Here is a 15,371-nt window from a genome sequence, read left to right as displayed (position 1 = left end):
TTACATAGTTATTGTAATTACTATACTGCCCTACAAAGCAAAAAGGCAGTAACTGCATTTTTGGTCATAAATTAGTTATTGTCATTTTCATTAAATTCAAGGCATCCTTTGTTATGTGACAAAACATCTTATCTGAAATGTGTGTCTTTTTGGAGAAAAATGGTAGTTGTTTTTACAGTAACTACTTAGGCTGGATGACAGGATAACTTTTAAGTCATTTTTCTCAGTTCTGCACGCTGCGTAGTTACTGCCTTTTTGCTTTGTAGGGCAGTATAATTAGTGCATATTATGTACATGAGGAACAGGACTGTAAAATAAAGTGCTACCATTGTACATACAGCAATGTAATAAGTAATTTTAACTAGAAACATTTACATAATTTACATAAAATTTTATAATTTGAAGGTTTGCTCGAGTAACAGTTAAATAGCTTTTTAATTAGAATATAAGTTTTTATACAGCAACAACACATGACTGAATAAAGCAACCACTGGCAAATTATGGGAAAGGAAACGGTCTCTAACAATCCATGAATGCAACACTTATGTTAAATGTTAAAGCATCAGGAAAACGGACTTTAAACTGTTCAATAAAACACTTGGAAGACACTAAAATAATAAATCCAAAACTTAGAATCTTGAAAACTGTCATGTAAATACTGATGACATTAACCACCCGAAAGTTTAGTAATTTAATACAGAACAATATTATAGCCTTATATTTCTTTCACTTCACAAGGGTCACACTCATGTGACACTATGAGGAACCAATGACTGAGAGAACACAGTCTCTGACAATTGCAAAAAAAAAAAAAAAACACGATTTCACAAATGCTGAAGATGCACACTATGTATACAAGTTTGTGAAATATAATTTCATATCATATAACTGATTTTCATTTTCTGTAAAAAGAGAATATTTTTTCTGTGTGGACAGTTATCTAATCAATGTCAGTGTGTTAATGTATAAGCCAAGTTCTGGATGGAATAACAACAACAACAGCAATAACAATAATAATAATAATTATTATTAATAATAATTTGTTGGTTTTACGTTTTATACATAATTTGTATTGCTAATTTTATTGTGTGGAAATACATTGCAAAATCAAAACATACAGTATGACAATTTGTCATGTTCTTGTGCTAAGTTTAAACTGTGATTTAATGCCATTAGGTGTAGTTGCAAATTGTGAAACAATGCATTTCACTCTATTGGGGTTAAGTAACCTTGGAAAGTTAGTGGTTGGTGAACCAGTTCCAGGAACATTAGTATATAAGGCGAACATTACCACACTGAAGTCACAGTAGGACTCGAACCTCACACAATGATCAGAAAGGTACTGACTTCTATTCATTTATTTCTTGTAGTATTTCTTTGCATGATAAAACAATGCTAGATAATTAATCCAGCTATTTGTTACACATACATTTCTTCTTTTGCTACATTTGAAATTCAAATGCCTGCAAAGTGTATGCTGTTGATGTATTGTGCAGCATCATGATTCTATTCTCAGGGAGTTACTGAGAGTTTCGGGGCAGCAGTCTCTTGTCTGAGCACATCTCATCTGACAGATGAGGTGATTAGGAGGAGCAAGGGAATGATATTGGACACGCTGGGAGTGGGATTGCTTGGAACCAGCACCCCAGTCTTTAACACGGTACTTCAGTGCAGCCAAGTAAGGATGGGGTAGGAATATTATTAATCGGTCATTCCTTGATGTATTTTATGTTTAATGAACATTTCTTTTGGTCATTTATCATAGAGGCAGCAAGCGTTGGAAAACAGCAAGGTCTGGGGAAGACCCGGACTATCTCTTCCACCTCAGTATGCTGCCTTTGTTAATGGGGTTGCGGTAGGTCATTTGAAATAATCACTTTCAGATACACTGATAAATAGATATACTTGTGATAAAACAATAATTTACTTATTTCTTCATAATTGATTTCATGCTAAAGCAAATATGTTTCCTCAGACTGTTAATGGGATGTGTTCCCGTGATATATTAGGTTCACTCTATGGACTTTGATGACACATGGCATCCAGCCACTCACCCCTCTGGTGCTGTTTTGCCAGCTGTCCTGGCACTGGCTGAAACGTTGCCTGTTAAACCCTCCGGCCTGGAGCTGTTGCTGGCTTTCAATGTAGGCATAGAGGCTCAGGGGAGACTCCTGAGGTTTTCTAAAGAGGCACACAACATTCCCAAAAGGTAACAGTGTTTTCTAAAGTGTACACTTATGCATTTAAATGAAATATTTAAATAAAAATATTTAAATTAATATCAAGATAAAAGATCTAGCTAATCGTGATTTTGCCTTTCAAATTGACATAATAGGCATTTTCAGTTTTAGTAATTGAGGATGAAACTGAAACTTTGTGGTGTATTTTTGAAATATATAAAAACAATTAAGCACTGCATTAATTTATTCCTGTGATGCAAAGCAGAATTTTAATCATCATCACTCCAGTCTTCACTGTCCCGTGATCCTTCAGAAATCATTCTTATTATGCTGATTTACTGCTCAAGAAACATTTTTTGACACTTTTTTTGTATTCTTTCATAAATAGATTTTCAGATAGAATATTTTATGATTTCATAATACTTCAAATATAAATCTTAAATAAATCTTGTAATAATGTGAGTCTTTAATATCACTTTTGATCAGTTTAATGCATCCTTGCTGAATAAAAGTACAGTACGTATTTCTTTCACTCCAAACATGTAAACAGAAGTGTACATTGCAAACTGTTTTAACTGTTCTAATGGAATTTGATTTTAATGCAAAACCATATGACTGTACTCAACTTTGCTGATTAATAAAGATTTTTCATTTATTAGATATTTATTCTGATTCATGTCTCCCTCTCAGATTTCACCCGCCTGCAGTTGTTGGGGTTATGGGAAGTGCGGCAGCTACGGCTAAACTTTTGGGTCTCCCAGCGGCCCAGAGCATAGCAGCTCTAGCGATAGCCTGCTCGTCTGCTGGAGCACCCATGGCAAATGCTGCAACCCAAACCAAACCTCTCCACATGGGCAATGCTGCCCGAGGGGGTCTGGAGGCCTCCCAACTCGCTTTCCTCAGCCTTGAGGGTAACACACAGATTCTGGATCTGGAATCAGGCTTCGGGGCCTTCTATCCAGATTATGTCCCTCACCCATTGGCTGAGGTCACCCCTACTTCTCAGTACAGGTGGGTGTTAGAAGACCAGAACATTGCACAGAAGCGCTTTCCCGCCCATCTCGGGATGCACTGGGTGGCAGACGCAGCAATAGAAGCGAGGGCGAAAGTTCTGGACAAATTCCCAAATGCAGACCTCAGTCATATCAAGAAGATCACTCTGAGAGTGCCTACATCCAGATATGTAGACTGCCCTCTTCCAGTTAGCGAGCACCAGGCCAGACACTCTTTCCAGTTCAACTGCTGTACTGCACTGCTGGATGGAGAGGTCACTGTCGAGTCCTTCAGCAAAAGCCAGATGAACAGGAGTGCCCTAAAGGAGATGCTTCTGAAAGTGCAATTGGAAAATCCCCAAGACAATCATTCGAGCTTTGAAAAGATGTATTGTGAAATTGCAGTGGAGACAGTCCAGGGGGAAATGTTTACTGCGCGCTGCAACACTTTTTACGGTCACTGGAGGAAACCTCTTAGTCATGAGGATCTGGTGCGGAAGTTCAGGGCTAATGCTTCGACCGTGCTGAGCGCTGATGTCGTGGAGGGTATTATTTACACTGTAGAGCATCTGGACACAAACCAAGACTGTTCAATGCTTTGGTCATACATGCACTTTAATAAGCACATGATGTATAGAGATGAGCGCCGCTCCTCAGCTTTGGCCTGAATTATTGTGCATTGTGGCATCATTTAGGCTAATATAAATTATGTTGATGAAACATGTGTAATATTTAAAAATGTCATGATTTTGTTCCTCGTATTCTCATTTTGGTGAAAATGTAACACAGAAGAGTTTTGAACTGCTTCCTAGCAAACTTTTGATGGTGAATATGATACATGTGTAAATGCTGATGAGGTAAAAGCATGAGAACAACTGTGGCTTAAATCTGGAATTTTGTATTCCGGCCAAATTGTCACAAGGTATTTTACTTACCAAAACCAACTTTAATTTGGTGATTGGCAAGTATTAAATATGGACCTTGTTTATATATATATATATATATATATATTTATATATATATATATATATATATATATGTGTGTGTGTGTGTGTGTGTGTGTGTGTGTGTGTGGGTTTTCTGGCTAACCTACAGTATTTCTGCAATGTCAGATAAAAGTTTATAATTAATAGTGCTCTTTCATCAGATGTTGTTTTTTTTTATTCCCAGAAAGTGGAGCAAGTTCCTTTCCCATGCCGAACTGAAAGTGAAGAGATAACATCTTTGTTCATTTTCACATTTCTGAATGAAAGGTTTCACATCATTTACTTCTTCTTTTACATCACTGTTTTCAGTTCTGTTTCTGTATTTTCTGTTCCATGTTGAAATTACCTTTGTTGTTTATCTAATAAAAGTTATTTACATTATCATTGAAAAGTTTGATGTTTTTGAAAGAAGTCACTTGCTCACCAACACTGCATTTATTTAATCAGAAAAAAAACTGTAAAACAGTAAAATATTATTACAATTTAAAATAATTGGTTTCTATTTTAAAATATTTTTTTTTTCCTTTGATGGCAGTTTTTGAAAATAATTTTCAGCATCATTACTTCAGTCTCATATGATCCTTCAGAAATCATTCTAATATGCTGATTTGATGCTCTAAACACATTTCAACACCTTTGAAATATCTGATCAATGTAATGCATCCTTGCAGAATAAAAATACTTTTGAATAAAAAAAACTTTTAAATGGTAGTTTATATATAGTGTATTTTTAGAAAACTGGAACAAATTAACATGGTGCTCCGGACTGACTTTCAGATTTTAAAAAATAAGCATTACTAGTTAAGATGTTCAGATGTCAGCATAAATGACTTCTCCAATCAATAAATATTTAAATAAGGCTTAGACTCATTATCATTAATCTGTGACAAAAACTAAACAGACTCAATGAGACAATGACTATCATGGTACTTGTTTATTCAGACGCTGGAGTTTGAATGATACTGCCAATCCAGCTATTTTGCAGGAATTCAGGCTAGTTTCAGCACCTCCTGCACCATCACCCCAATTCCATCAAATATTTCATGAAGTGGAGCTTTGCACATGAAAGCGCAGGTGGTGACAATCTTATTCTTCTCATCGACATGAGCCTCATTCACATGTTTGCAGATGTGCTTGCAGCCAAGCTGAGAAATAGCTTCCGCCGTGTCTGGAACATCTGGATACCTGAAAGCCAAAAAAATCAGACAGTATGCCTCAGTACTGTCTTTTTGTATTAATATCAAAACTTTCATTAACAATACAGAAACAAAGATAATTGGGTATAAAACACATGGATCTGTAAAAACAGAGCTCAGTCTTTTCTGTGAAATAAAATCTGTTCCTTTGCACTTCCATCACATTCCTGCTGTGAACAAGAACAAATCATTCCAATGATACACCAGCATTGAAACTGATAAGATTTTCTTGATGTTTCTGATAGAAGTATCTTATGCTCACCAAGGATGCATTTATTTGATCAAATATCTATAGCCTATAATAATAATTTCTAATTGTTATTAATTAACTAATTATTATTATGAAATTTGGAAACATCTGTGCTTAAGGATTATTCGATGAACAGAAAGCTCGAAACAGGTTTAACTACTATTAAAACCATAAAAAAGCATTTTCATAACTTGAAATAAAATGTTAAATTTTATTTGAATTCAAAGTTATTTAATTTCACTTAAAAGTTAAAATTTTCATTTACCTTAACTTAACTAAAATAACAAACTGAAATGAAAATTAATAAAACTATATAGAAATATTTAATAAAAAAAAAAGATTATTAACAACAAAATTAAAAAAAAATTTCAAATGAAAATGAAACTAACTGAAAATATTAATATTATATTAATATCTTTACCATCATTATATTAGTCTTTACCATCACATTTAATCAACTTAATGCATCCTTGATGAATAAAAGTATTATTATTATTTATTTATTTTTATTCTGAGCCCAAACTTTAGTACAGTAGTGTAAATGCAAATTGAAGACATAGCTGAATACTAGCTGCATTAAACACAAGTTATTGTATGTTTGCAGAGTTTGTCCTGTACACAGATGTAATATATCCTAAAACTATTGTAAGTCACATAATTCACCTATCATCCTTGTCATGGCCAACAGTCACTTCACAGCCAGGGAAAACCTTAGCTGCCAGCACAGGTGAGATGCAGCACAAGCCAATGGGCTTCTTCTCAGCGTGGAAGGCCTTCAGCACTGTTTTAACCTGCTCATTGACCACACAGTCTTTGCCCTGGACAGCCCAGCTACAGAGGTTCTTCGCTGCTCCAAAGCCACCTGCAAAATAATGTTACAATAATACTAAACTAAATGCTGAGCTGATTCTTGTATGGACAATCTTCCAGAAGTAGTGTGCTAACCAGGGAAGATGATGGCATCCAGATCCTTTACGTCGAGATCCGAGAGGTCTTGGATATCACCCCGGGCGAGTCTGGCGCTCTCCACAAGCACATTTCTCTTTTCCTCTGTTGGAGAACCTTTCAAGTGATCTACAACATGCATCTGGTCAATGTTGGGTGCAAATATCTTCACCTGTGGGAAGGTTAGTTCTGTTACTAAAGTCCTGGACGACGTACAGGAACAATGAACTACATGCCATTTTACAAGGTAGACTGAAAATTATTTTAAATCAGCTAAACAAAAGTTAAAAATATGCTCTAATGTACAATATTTCATAATTTAGATGCACTGCTTCTTTGTCAAGAGTGAAGACAGGGGAAAAGATAGCTTGCCTGTTACAATGCATTCATAAGGTTGTGCGATGTCCATGTTTAAATAAGTGATCTGATAAAAATAGAATCTACTTGACTAGTCATGTGCTCTAGATGAGTCAAATATTCGTTGCATTGACATTATATAATGTTTTGTTTTTAATCTCCACTATTGTATTCTATACAGTGGAGAACATTGGAGCTGATAATCGAAGGTTAACTCACAGTTGCTTGCTGGCGACTCAAATGAACCAGAACCGCAGACGCCTCGTGTATTTCACTTCCATCAAATACACCGCAGCCTGCCAACACTACAGCTACACGCTTTCCCATGTCTCTAAACGAAACGAAGTCACCAATTTAACTAAAGATCGCAATGAACTTGAACGGCTACGAACTTCTGCGTTTCGTTAAGGAGTATGGTGCCACAGCTGAAGAGAGGAGCGCTTTCGAATTTATCAATGAATCGTTCTTTCGAATCGGATCTTTTTAGTGAATCTGTTGAACAGTCTGAATGGTTCATTCTGAATAAACAACTTACTGAGCTGAACCGAGAATAGTCTCTTTAGAAAATTTAGTTGTCATTTATGTCAGTTTATGCAATAAAAAAAATCAACCAAGAAATGTTTAATATAAATGTAAATTATATCGATGTAGCTGAATCTTGGAATACTTCATACTTTTTAAACCGGTTATTTGAAACGAACTGTTCTAAAGTTCCGAATCGGGGAACTCTTATTTTGAAATGACCCTTCACAAAGAGTCGTTTCCGTTTCCAGTCATCATATTTTGACATACAAGCATGCGATGTAGTATAGTTAGTTTTTATGATACCCTCACCCGTTAACATTTCGCAATAACATTCAAATCCCTTTACGCAGTTCTGGCCACTATAAATAGTCCAGTTACTGAGTGCTGTAACTTACTGGACATGATTAATTCTAGCTAGCTTGCTAGCTAATAACGTTACTACGTATTGCCGAAGTCAAGGCAAGTGTATAATCATCTTCCTCCAGTGTCACAAAGGTGAGACCCCTTCACATTTCATCATTAACCTCGATGGATAAATCGTGATAACTGATTCGATGACTGTCATCTTTTTAAAAAACTGTGATTGCAGAATCTGACACAAGCCACATCACGTCGAACTAAATTCACTAAGAGTCGCGTTCCTCCACAGGTTTGTGACAGCTCAAATGTGCTTGCGTCATTTTATTCGATTAGGTTAATTGAACGTAATGACATCACACATTTTCGTCCTGCAGATATTTGAGGAACGAGCAAAAAACATGACATAGAAGCATAGAAAACAAGTTTGGTGGTGATCCAGAACATCCACTTAAACTGCTAATAGAAGCACGATGAGACGACCCTATTGGGAAAATAAGGTTGTAAAGAGTTTGGGGCTTATGATGGTGGGATGTGATCATCCATTTTTTAAATTACAATTATACCAAGAAATTCCAGTGAAATATTACATGTTTTTTTTTTTATCATCAGGCACATGAACCCCATGATCACAAGAACACCCCATCAGTGAACAATCTACTCAAAATCATTAAGCACCTAGTTAGGTAAGTTGGATTTACACATTTCAAAACACTTTAAATCCTTTTAACATGATTGCTGACCATTAGATTAAACTTTATTTTTATATAATATCTGTTTATTTATATAATATCTTCATCTGCAGGATTGAGCCTCTCAAGCTCCCCTCCGGATTACCTGCTGAGGAGGACATGGCTAACACCTGTCTGAACAGCAGAGGAGTTGGTAGTGAAACGTCTCCTGAAACCACTTGAGCAGAAATAGAAATGGAGTCATATACCTTTGTGGAGATAGTATCTCAGGAGATGTAATATTTAAATGACTAATGTTCAGTGGGACAGAAAAAAACATTTTTAATTGATGAGCAAAACAGGCATTTTATATCATTTTTTATGTCATGTACTGCTATAAAGAAAAAGAAAATGCACTTCCTTCACATCAATGAGAGAAAGAGGTGGCAATCCTTAGTGGAATACAGAAGTTTGCTTACTTGGCACTTGTTTGGTGCTCACTGATCTGAGCATCAGTCCATTAAGAGGCAAAATATTGATTTCGTCTTTGCACTATTTAAATGCTTCCTGTTGTTCCATCTTACAAAAACTTCCTTAGAAAATAAATTGGTGCTAAAGAGAGAGAACCTTCACCAGAATTATGCTCCACAGAAAAGTTTCACTTTTGTACATTAAAACAAAAAAGTGAAATTAAGTATTAACACAATATTAGGTGGTATTCAGTCATCTTAAAATGGGCAAACAAGACAAAGGTGAGACAGAAGAAATTAAATAGACACTGCAAAAAAGACAAAAAAAAAAGTGGTGTTACAAGACTTCGGACTGTTATGTAGGAAGCCCTGAGAAAGACGGAGCTTGTTGTTTTAGTCCTCTAATCATCATCAGATTCAGAGTCCGAGTCATAACCTTTTCCTCTGATGGTCTTTTTCTCCACCTTGGTGAACTTTGACCCAGACTTCTGTCTACCAGTGGGTGGCTCCAAAAGATTCCCACTAGAAGGAGAACAGACAGAAATGTTAAAGTAGTTTTCATTTAAAATTAAAGAAATAAAAACAAATTAATACTTTTATTCAGCGAGGACGACACATTAAATTGATCAGAAGTTACAGTAAAGCAATTAAAAATGCTGTCCTTGTGAAATTTCTATTCATTAAAATAATAATAATAGTAATATTATTTTTTTTATTATTCAGTAATAATAAACGTTATCTTGAGCACCAAATCGGCACATTACAATGATTTCTGAAAGATCATGGGACACTGAAAACAGGAATAATGGCTGCTGAAAATTCAGCTTTGCTATCAAAGGGATAAATTACATTTTAAGATATCAAAGAATCAAAATGTTTTTGATATTTACACATATACTTTACAGTAATGGTTTTATTGTACATTCCTCTAGAATAAAAACATAGTGAAAGTTTCAGAACTTAAAACTTAACGTAGTTGAATGAAAAAAAAAAAAAAGTGTAATCCTTGCACATAAATAGGGAGAATTGTGACATCACGACTCTTTTCAACACGCTCCTTAACATGCACCATGTGTCCTGCTTAACTATAGGATACATATCTCCTTCACTCACCTGTAGTTAATGATACCTGAGCAGCCCAGTCTCCACTCCAGCACTTCAGTAGGGAAGTCATCTCTGTTGCCCAGATCAGTGAAGCCCACAATATAATCCTTAGTCTTCCCATCCTTCACCAGAGCCAGTGTTGGAATGACTTTAATCTTCAGCCTCTCAGTTAGGAATGGAGCCTTCTCAACATTCAGCTTGATAAACTTTGTTTCCAGATGTTTCTTCACCAAAATAGCTAGATGCTTGTCCAAAATTTTGCATCTTTGGGAAAAAAAAATATTAAACATTGAAAATATCTGTATTAGTGTTAATTTCGAAAACTATGATGAAAAAGGTTCGTTGACAAGCGTTTTTTCCCCCATCATGACTAAAATGAGATGATGACGAGATAACAATAAGGTCAATAAAAAATAACTGACTATATCAACATGCAGAATCGTTGACAATAAAATACTAACAAATTTTATACTAATAAATTATACTAATTTATACTAATAAATGTATAAACTGCCTAAATGTATAAAAAAAATTGTTTTCGAAAAAAAAAAAAACTGTATTATTAACCAATATAATTGGACTGCTGTACACCTCTACAACGCAAGCTTTCATGTGTGCGGTTGCCAGATATCAACTATTCAAATCCCCAAATCAGAGACTTTGTGTTAAAAGGATACTTTTTGTCTGGTGTTTTGCTAAATTTTAGCAATCTGGCAACAATGTGCATGAACTCACTCTTCACTGGCTACGTTTATATGTAAACTTTTTGGATCTACTGGACTGAATTAATTCTGTTTGATGAATCTGAATGTAGTGTTTACATGAACACAAAGTGATCGTGGTCCATTCTTCTTATGTCGCTTATTACATCCGAGATGAAATGTCACATCCAAAATGATATCATCTCGCTTATCAGGATCTGGCTAATTTGGTTCTTCGAATGCACCTGTTGTTGATGATTAGTATGGCTGGACTGAGTCATCTGAGATAACTGCACGTTCATGCTTTGGTTTAAAAGGGGCTATGTATTGATACTCAAAACCACGATTAGCAGTGCAGCGATCAGCAGTGCAGCAATTGGCAGGTGGCAAGACAGCAACATAATGACATCATATAATTAAAGACACCTGACGAAAAACGTGACAAATCTCTGGACTTTTCTAAGGAAACAGCCAAGAGAACAAAACTACATAAATGTTATAATAGATAAATGAAAATGTGGACTGACTTTATTTTATTTTAATTTTTTTTACATTATTCCCAATTATTTATATTCACGACTTCTAATATTTGTACAGACTTTACATTTTTATTTCAACTTAGTAATTAGCAATTCAAATTTCAAATAAAATTGTATATTTGAACAGGTTCGTTACGTGACAGCATTAATGAAAGTTTCTTAAGGGTCAAGATCATGTTCTCTGCATCTCCTGCGCTCCATCAAGCCACTCTCATAATAGCCATCATCACTCAAATTAATGCAAAACTCTACATTATCTGTGTGCAAGACTAATTAATATAATCATGAAATAATTATTTTATGATCAATAAATCTTTCAGTGAGTAAAACTTGCTGTGTATATGGTATTAAAGACTACACAACATTATATTATCTTTAAATTATTTTTTTTATTATTATTTTAAATTATTGTCCCTGGATCAGTGGGATACTCCACTAATAAAGTAGCAGTGGTAGTGGACAGATTCTAAGTTTCAGTTCTGCTTAAAAAGATGCGATCTAATCCTGTTTACATGAAATAACCCTGCTCCCGACCAGGTTTAAGTTTACAGACCTGTTGCTATGACAGCAACTCCAGGATGAGCGTTGAAGAACCAACCAATCCAAGATCATGCCAAATCATCAACAATCAAATCCAGCTAACTGAGTTAGCGACGTACAGAGAACGAGAACCGGGGTTGATGTGCACGTTTATATGTCACAAGCTTCAAATTGGAATAGATTTTTTTTGACGTGCACACACTGCACAAATAGTGAAAGTGAAAATGACATAGATATAGAGTTTATCACTGTTTGCACATAATAACCACTCTCCTACAGGGTTTCTTTATTTGTTTTTAACAGCAGAATTCATATTTACCCATTTATGGATAAATGGGTATGCTGCTCATTTATTACATAAAAAACACCACTACACCACTTCACAGTTGCAGAGTGAAAGGGGAGTTTTATAATGACAGGACACGCATTTATACAACACTTTATTTAAAAGGAAGAGCTGCTCGTCCCATGCGTCATTATGTCATTACGTTATTTCTGCGTCATTGCACATGCCCAGTATACTCATTTTTGTGGTTCAATCCGATCGAGGGTTTACATGTATGCTCAATTGTATTAGAAGAGGAATAACCACCCCTTCAATCCAATCGAAATTTCATTTGGATCGAGCTCACTTGGATAAATTAAGGTGTTTACATGAAGGCTTTTCAGTCCAATTGAGCCATCAATCCGATTCCAAACGGATAATTTGTTTGCATGTAAACATAGCCATTGCGAAAGCGCAGATGATGATATGAAAACACTGACAACCAAGTAAGCTGCAGTTTAGAAATCTTTATCTGAGATGTTCAACATAAATTAAAATGTCATTCAGTCTGTCTGTTCTGTCATGAGATCTCGACTATTTTGTTTGTGATTGCGGTTGCTGAATAAGGGGCCGTTCACATGGCGCGCTTAAAAACACATGGAAAATGCTAGGCACGTCGCTTTTTCTCCTTCCTTCCAAAGCGCTCGGGCATTTGCGCTCCTGATAGGAGGCATCTGCCTTTGCTAAGCAACAATGACGCGCTCTCTCCATGAAGACGTGGAAATTTCAACAAAGGATAAATGGATTTGCAGCACTAAAAATTGCTTGTATTAGCTCTGCTACTAAATTTATTTTAAAAAATCGCTTGCACGTTGCTTCAATTATGAGTGTACATACCGCGTGCCTACATTTAAAATAACGAACTCGAGCACGCAAAAGATGCAATATGCGAACAACCCCTAAATGCACTTTCTCAATCGCTATTGTTTTAATAGAGAAAGATTATTGGAATTGTAAATTATTGGAATTACCATTGTGAATTTTATGTTTATATATATTTTTTTTTTTCGTTTTTTTTTTATAAAGTAGTCAGAGTGTCTTTGATATTCATTTCTATAATAAATAGACTATACTAATACATACAATAGAAAATAAACCATGTGTATGAGTCCACATTCTATTGGTTTGTGCCTATTGGTAAAAGTGTGTTACCTGAAATGCAAAATTTTTTTTTTATAGTTTAACCATTATACAGCATCACAAAAATGTGACTAAGATTTCACGGAGTAAAAACTAGACAAAATGCTCAGACATTTAGTCGACTAAAACTTGAATAAAAAAAAAAAATAGGACAAGGTTGACAATAATTCATATAAATAACTAATAAATTTGACAATAACTAAAAAATATGAGACACAGGACTAGGACTAAGACTAGTTTAAAAAAGACCAAATTAAACATGGCTGACAAAATTAACTAATTTGTATGCATAATTGATTTATAATACAAAATGCAGGGTTAGTAGAAGAAAGAAATGCCCTCAAATACCTGAAGGTAGAATCTCTGTAGAAATGGCAGACCACATTTTTGCTGTCTTTCACCTCAGAAAAGAAATCCCTCTCACTTGGGATCTCTCTATATTCACCATGTCCTTTAGAGATCCACTCCTGAGGACAGACACATACAACAGACCACGGAGTTTAATCACACTATTGGATGTGTTTCAATACACTGTAATAAACACTTCATATGGATAACTCACTTTGAATAAACATTTTAAAACTACATTTAAAACCAGTTCCAAATTTAGACCACGATTTCTTTAAAACATCTACAATAGCTACCTGCTTCTGTTTTTGAGCTTTCTTAAGGGCCTCAAGCCTTCTCTCCTTGAGTCGCTCCAGCTCATCTTCATCCATGTGCTCCAACTTCTCCAGTTCGCCATCCAGCTTCTCTTCCACTATCCGTGCTGACTGCAGCATCTGCTGCTCCAGAGCCTTCGCTACAACCTCCATGGACTGACTGGCCATTTTCTCTTAAAACCTGACTGCCTCTTAGAAATACAGCACATTGTTGGTTGCAATTAGATAATGACAAGAAAAGAACATCCCATTAAAAAATAATAATAATAAAAAAATAAACAGTGAACTGAATTATTAAAATAAATCAAACGAGACACACTTTATACTAGATTAAGTTAACGTTGTTAAATAACTGTTTATCACACGTCTAACAGGTCTAATAAAAACAAGGCATTTGTGCCTTTAGTTAGTAACGTTGGTAGCATCATGGTGTCAGTTGAATTAAAACAATAAGGTACTCGGTAAACAGTTCTGATTTGACATTTTTTAAATGCAAACAGCGTGAAATGTAACGAAGCAGATGCTGCTCACGTATGAAAGGTGTGGCACACAACAATCAATAGACGTCTGGGTTTTATGGCCATTCTGTAGTTTGACAATAGAGATGCGGGAAGTGGCCCAGCGCCTGACTACAGCCGCATAAAAACAAACATGCCAACTTGGTTTACTTTTTCTAGATCCTATGTTAGTGTCTAATCAACAGTTGATGATTTCAATATGTAAAAAGATCTCGTAAATATGGACTGTTGAGTTTCAAATTGATATGTGTAGCTTTGTGTCAAATCGTGCTAGCGCTAGCGTCTTTGCATTAGCTTCCACGCACCGTGTTAACGGGAGCTTTGATCGCCAACAAAGACTGATAATTAGATGATGCCTGGTTAATCGGAAAGCAACGATAAACTGGAAATCATTTTAACCGACATAACGTTTGAAATGTGCGACTATTTTTTTTATGTAGGTCAGGGAACAGCACTTACCGAAGCCGTATGATTTCTAAAAGGCGGCACACTGACGCAGGTCTCACGTAACGTTAGAGGCGTCGACTGATCACGTCATGCACATAGACGTAGCGATTTAGACGGATCTAGAAACAATATAAATACATTTTAAAATATATGTTTTATTGTACTATTGTACAGTTCTTTAAGAATGTAAAAATCAGTCACCTTGTTTAAAAATCGCACGTCATTTATTTTCTGTATTGTTTCTGGACGAATGATAAAAATAACCATTCCATAGTAAAACAATAGTTATAATTATTGTTACTGTAACTGTAGTATTTTGCTACATTACACAGAAGGCAGCTCGGTCAAGAAGTATATTTTAAAATGTAAAAAATAAACTAATATATGAATGCAAAACTAATTTGATAAATCTTTATCTTTGTACTTGACTCTGCTTCTTCAAATGCTCAATTAAAATGTTCATTTT

At 35.3% G+C, this 15,371-nt stretch overlaps 3 protein-coding genes and 1 pseudogene across 4 annotated transcripts; 2 read left to right on the top strand and 2 right to left on the bottom strand.

The window, feature by feature from the left end:
• Nucleotides 1-1,224: 1,224 nt before the first annotated feature.
• LOC128019722 (cis-aconitate decarboxylase) lies at nt 1,225-4,539 on the top strand. Its single transcript, XM_052605889.1, has 5 exons — nt 1,225-1,339; nt 1,517-1,678; nt 1,766-1,855; nt 2,010-2,209; nt 2,871-4,539. Exons 1-5 carry the CDS (start codon nt 1,328-1,330, stop codon nt 3,838-3,840), a joined length of 1,434 nt encoding a protein of 477 aa, XP_052461849.1. The 5' UTR covers nt 1,225-1,327; the 3' UTR covers nt 3,841-4,539.
• Nucleotides 4,540-5,077: 538 nt separating this feature from the next.
• Nucleotides 5,078-7,374, bottom strand: LOC128019724 (glutamine amidotransferase-like class 1 domain-containing protein 3, mitochondrial). The gene is made up of 4 exons (XM_052605892.1): nt 7,126-7,374; nt 6,550-6,721; nt 6,268-6,466; nt 5,078-5,343 (listed from the first exon to the last, which is right to left on the bottom strand). The coding sequence occupies exons 1-4, from the start codon at nt 7,231-7,233 to the stop codon at nt 5,148-5,150; spliced, it is 675 nt and encodes a 224-aa protein (XP_052461852.1). The 5' UTR covers nt 7,234-7,374; the 3' UTR covers nt 5,078-5,147.
• A 464-nt stretch (nt 7,375-7,838) lies between these two features.
• LOC128019350 (39S ribosomal protein L30, mitochondrial-like) lies at nt 7,839-8,928 on the top strand (annotated as a pseudogene).
• Nucleotides 8,821-14,987, bottom strand: LOC128019723 (thioredoxin domain-containing protein 9). 2 transcript variants are annotated; one of them, XM_052605891.1, is made up of 5 exons: nt 14,918-14,987; nt 13,923-14,129; nt 13,627-13,745; nt 10,043-10,297; nt 8,821-9,451 (listed from the first exon to the last, which is right to left on the bottom strand). In XM_052605891.1, exons 2-5 carry the CDS (start codon nt 14,106-14,108, stop codon nt 9,331-9,333), a joined length of 681 nt encoding a protein of 226 aa, XP_052461851.1. In that variant the 5' UTR covers nt 14,109-14,129; nt 14,918-14,987; the 3' UTR covers nt 8,821-9,330. The 2 variants fall into 2 exon arrangements, with proteins under 2 accessions (XP_052461851.1, XP_052461850.1); XM_052605890.1 differs by lacking the exon at nt 14,918-14,987 and adding an exon at nt 14,764-14,902 and having other exon boundaries at nt 13,923-14,131.
• Nucleotides 14,988-15,371: the final 384 nt, after the last annotated feature.

Source organism: Carassius gibelio, chromosome A9 (genome assembly GCF_023724105.1).
Source record: "Carassius gibelio isolate Cgi1373 ecotype wild population from Czech Republic chromosome A9, carGib1.2-hapl.c, whole genome shotgun sequence".
In the NCBI taxonomy this organism is placed as follows: Eukaryota; Metazoa; Chordata; class Actinopteri; order Cypriniformes; family Cyprinidae; genus Carassius; species Carassius gibelio.
The sequence above is the reverse complement of the archived record's forward strand: the minus strand, read 5'-3'. Positions and strand labels throughout refer to the sequence as shown.

Bases quoted from the DNA above. Each gene is read 5' to 3' on its own strand.
- LOC128019722 (XM_052605889.1), top strand. The intron at 1,679-1,765 runs GTAAGGATGGGG...CATTTATCATAG, and splicing joins CGGTACTTCAGTGCAGCCAA to AGGCAGCAAGCGTTGGAAAA. The intron at 1,856-2,009 runs GTAGGTCATTTG...GTGATATATTAG, and splicing joins CCTTTGTTAATGGGGTTGCG to GTTCACTCTATGGACTTTGA.
- LOC128019724 (XM_052605892.1), bottom strand. From the start codon at position 7,233: ATGGGAAAGCGTGTAGCTGTAGTGTTGGCAGGCTGCGGTGTATTTGAT. The intron at 6,722-7,125 runs GTGAGTTAACCT...ACCTTCCCACAG, and splicing joins TGAGTCGCCAGCAAGCAACT to GTGAAGATATTTGCACCCAA. The intron at 5,344-6,267 runs GTGAATTATGTG...TTTGGCTTTCAG, and splicing joins GGCCATGACAAGGATGATAG to GTATCCAGATGTTCCAGACA.
- LOC128019723 (XM_052605891.1), bottom strand. From the start codon at position 14,108: ATGGCCAGTCAGTCCATGGAGGTTGTAGCGAAGGCTCTGGAGCAGCAG. The intron at 13,746-13,922 runs GTAGCTATTGTA...GTCTGTCCTCAG, and splicing joins AAGCTCAAAAACAGAAGCAG to GAGTGGATCTCTAAAGGACA. The intron at 10,298-13,626 runs GTATTTGAGGGC...TTTTTCCCAAAG, and splicing joins TACAGAGATTCTACCTTCAG to ATGCAAAATTTTGGACAAGC.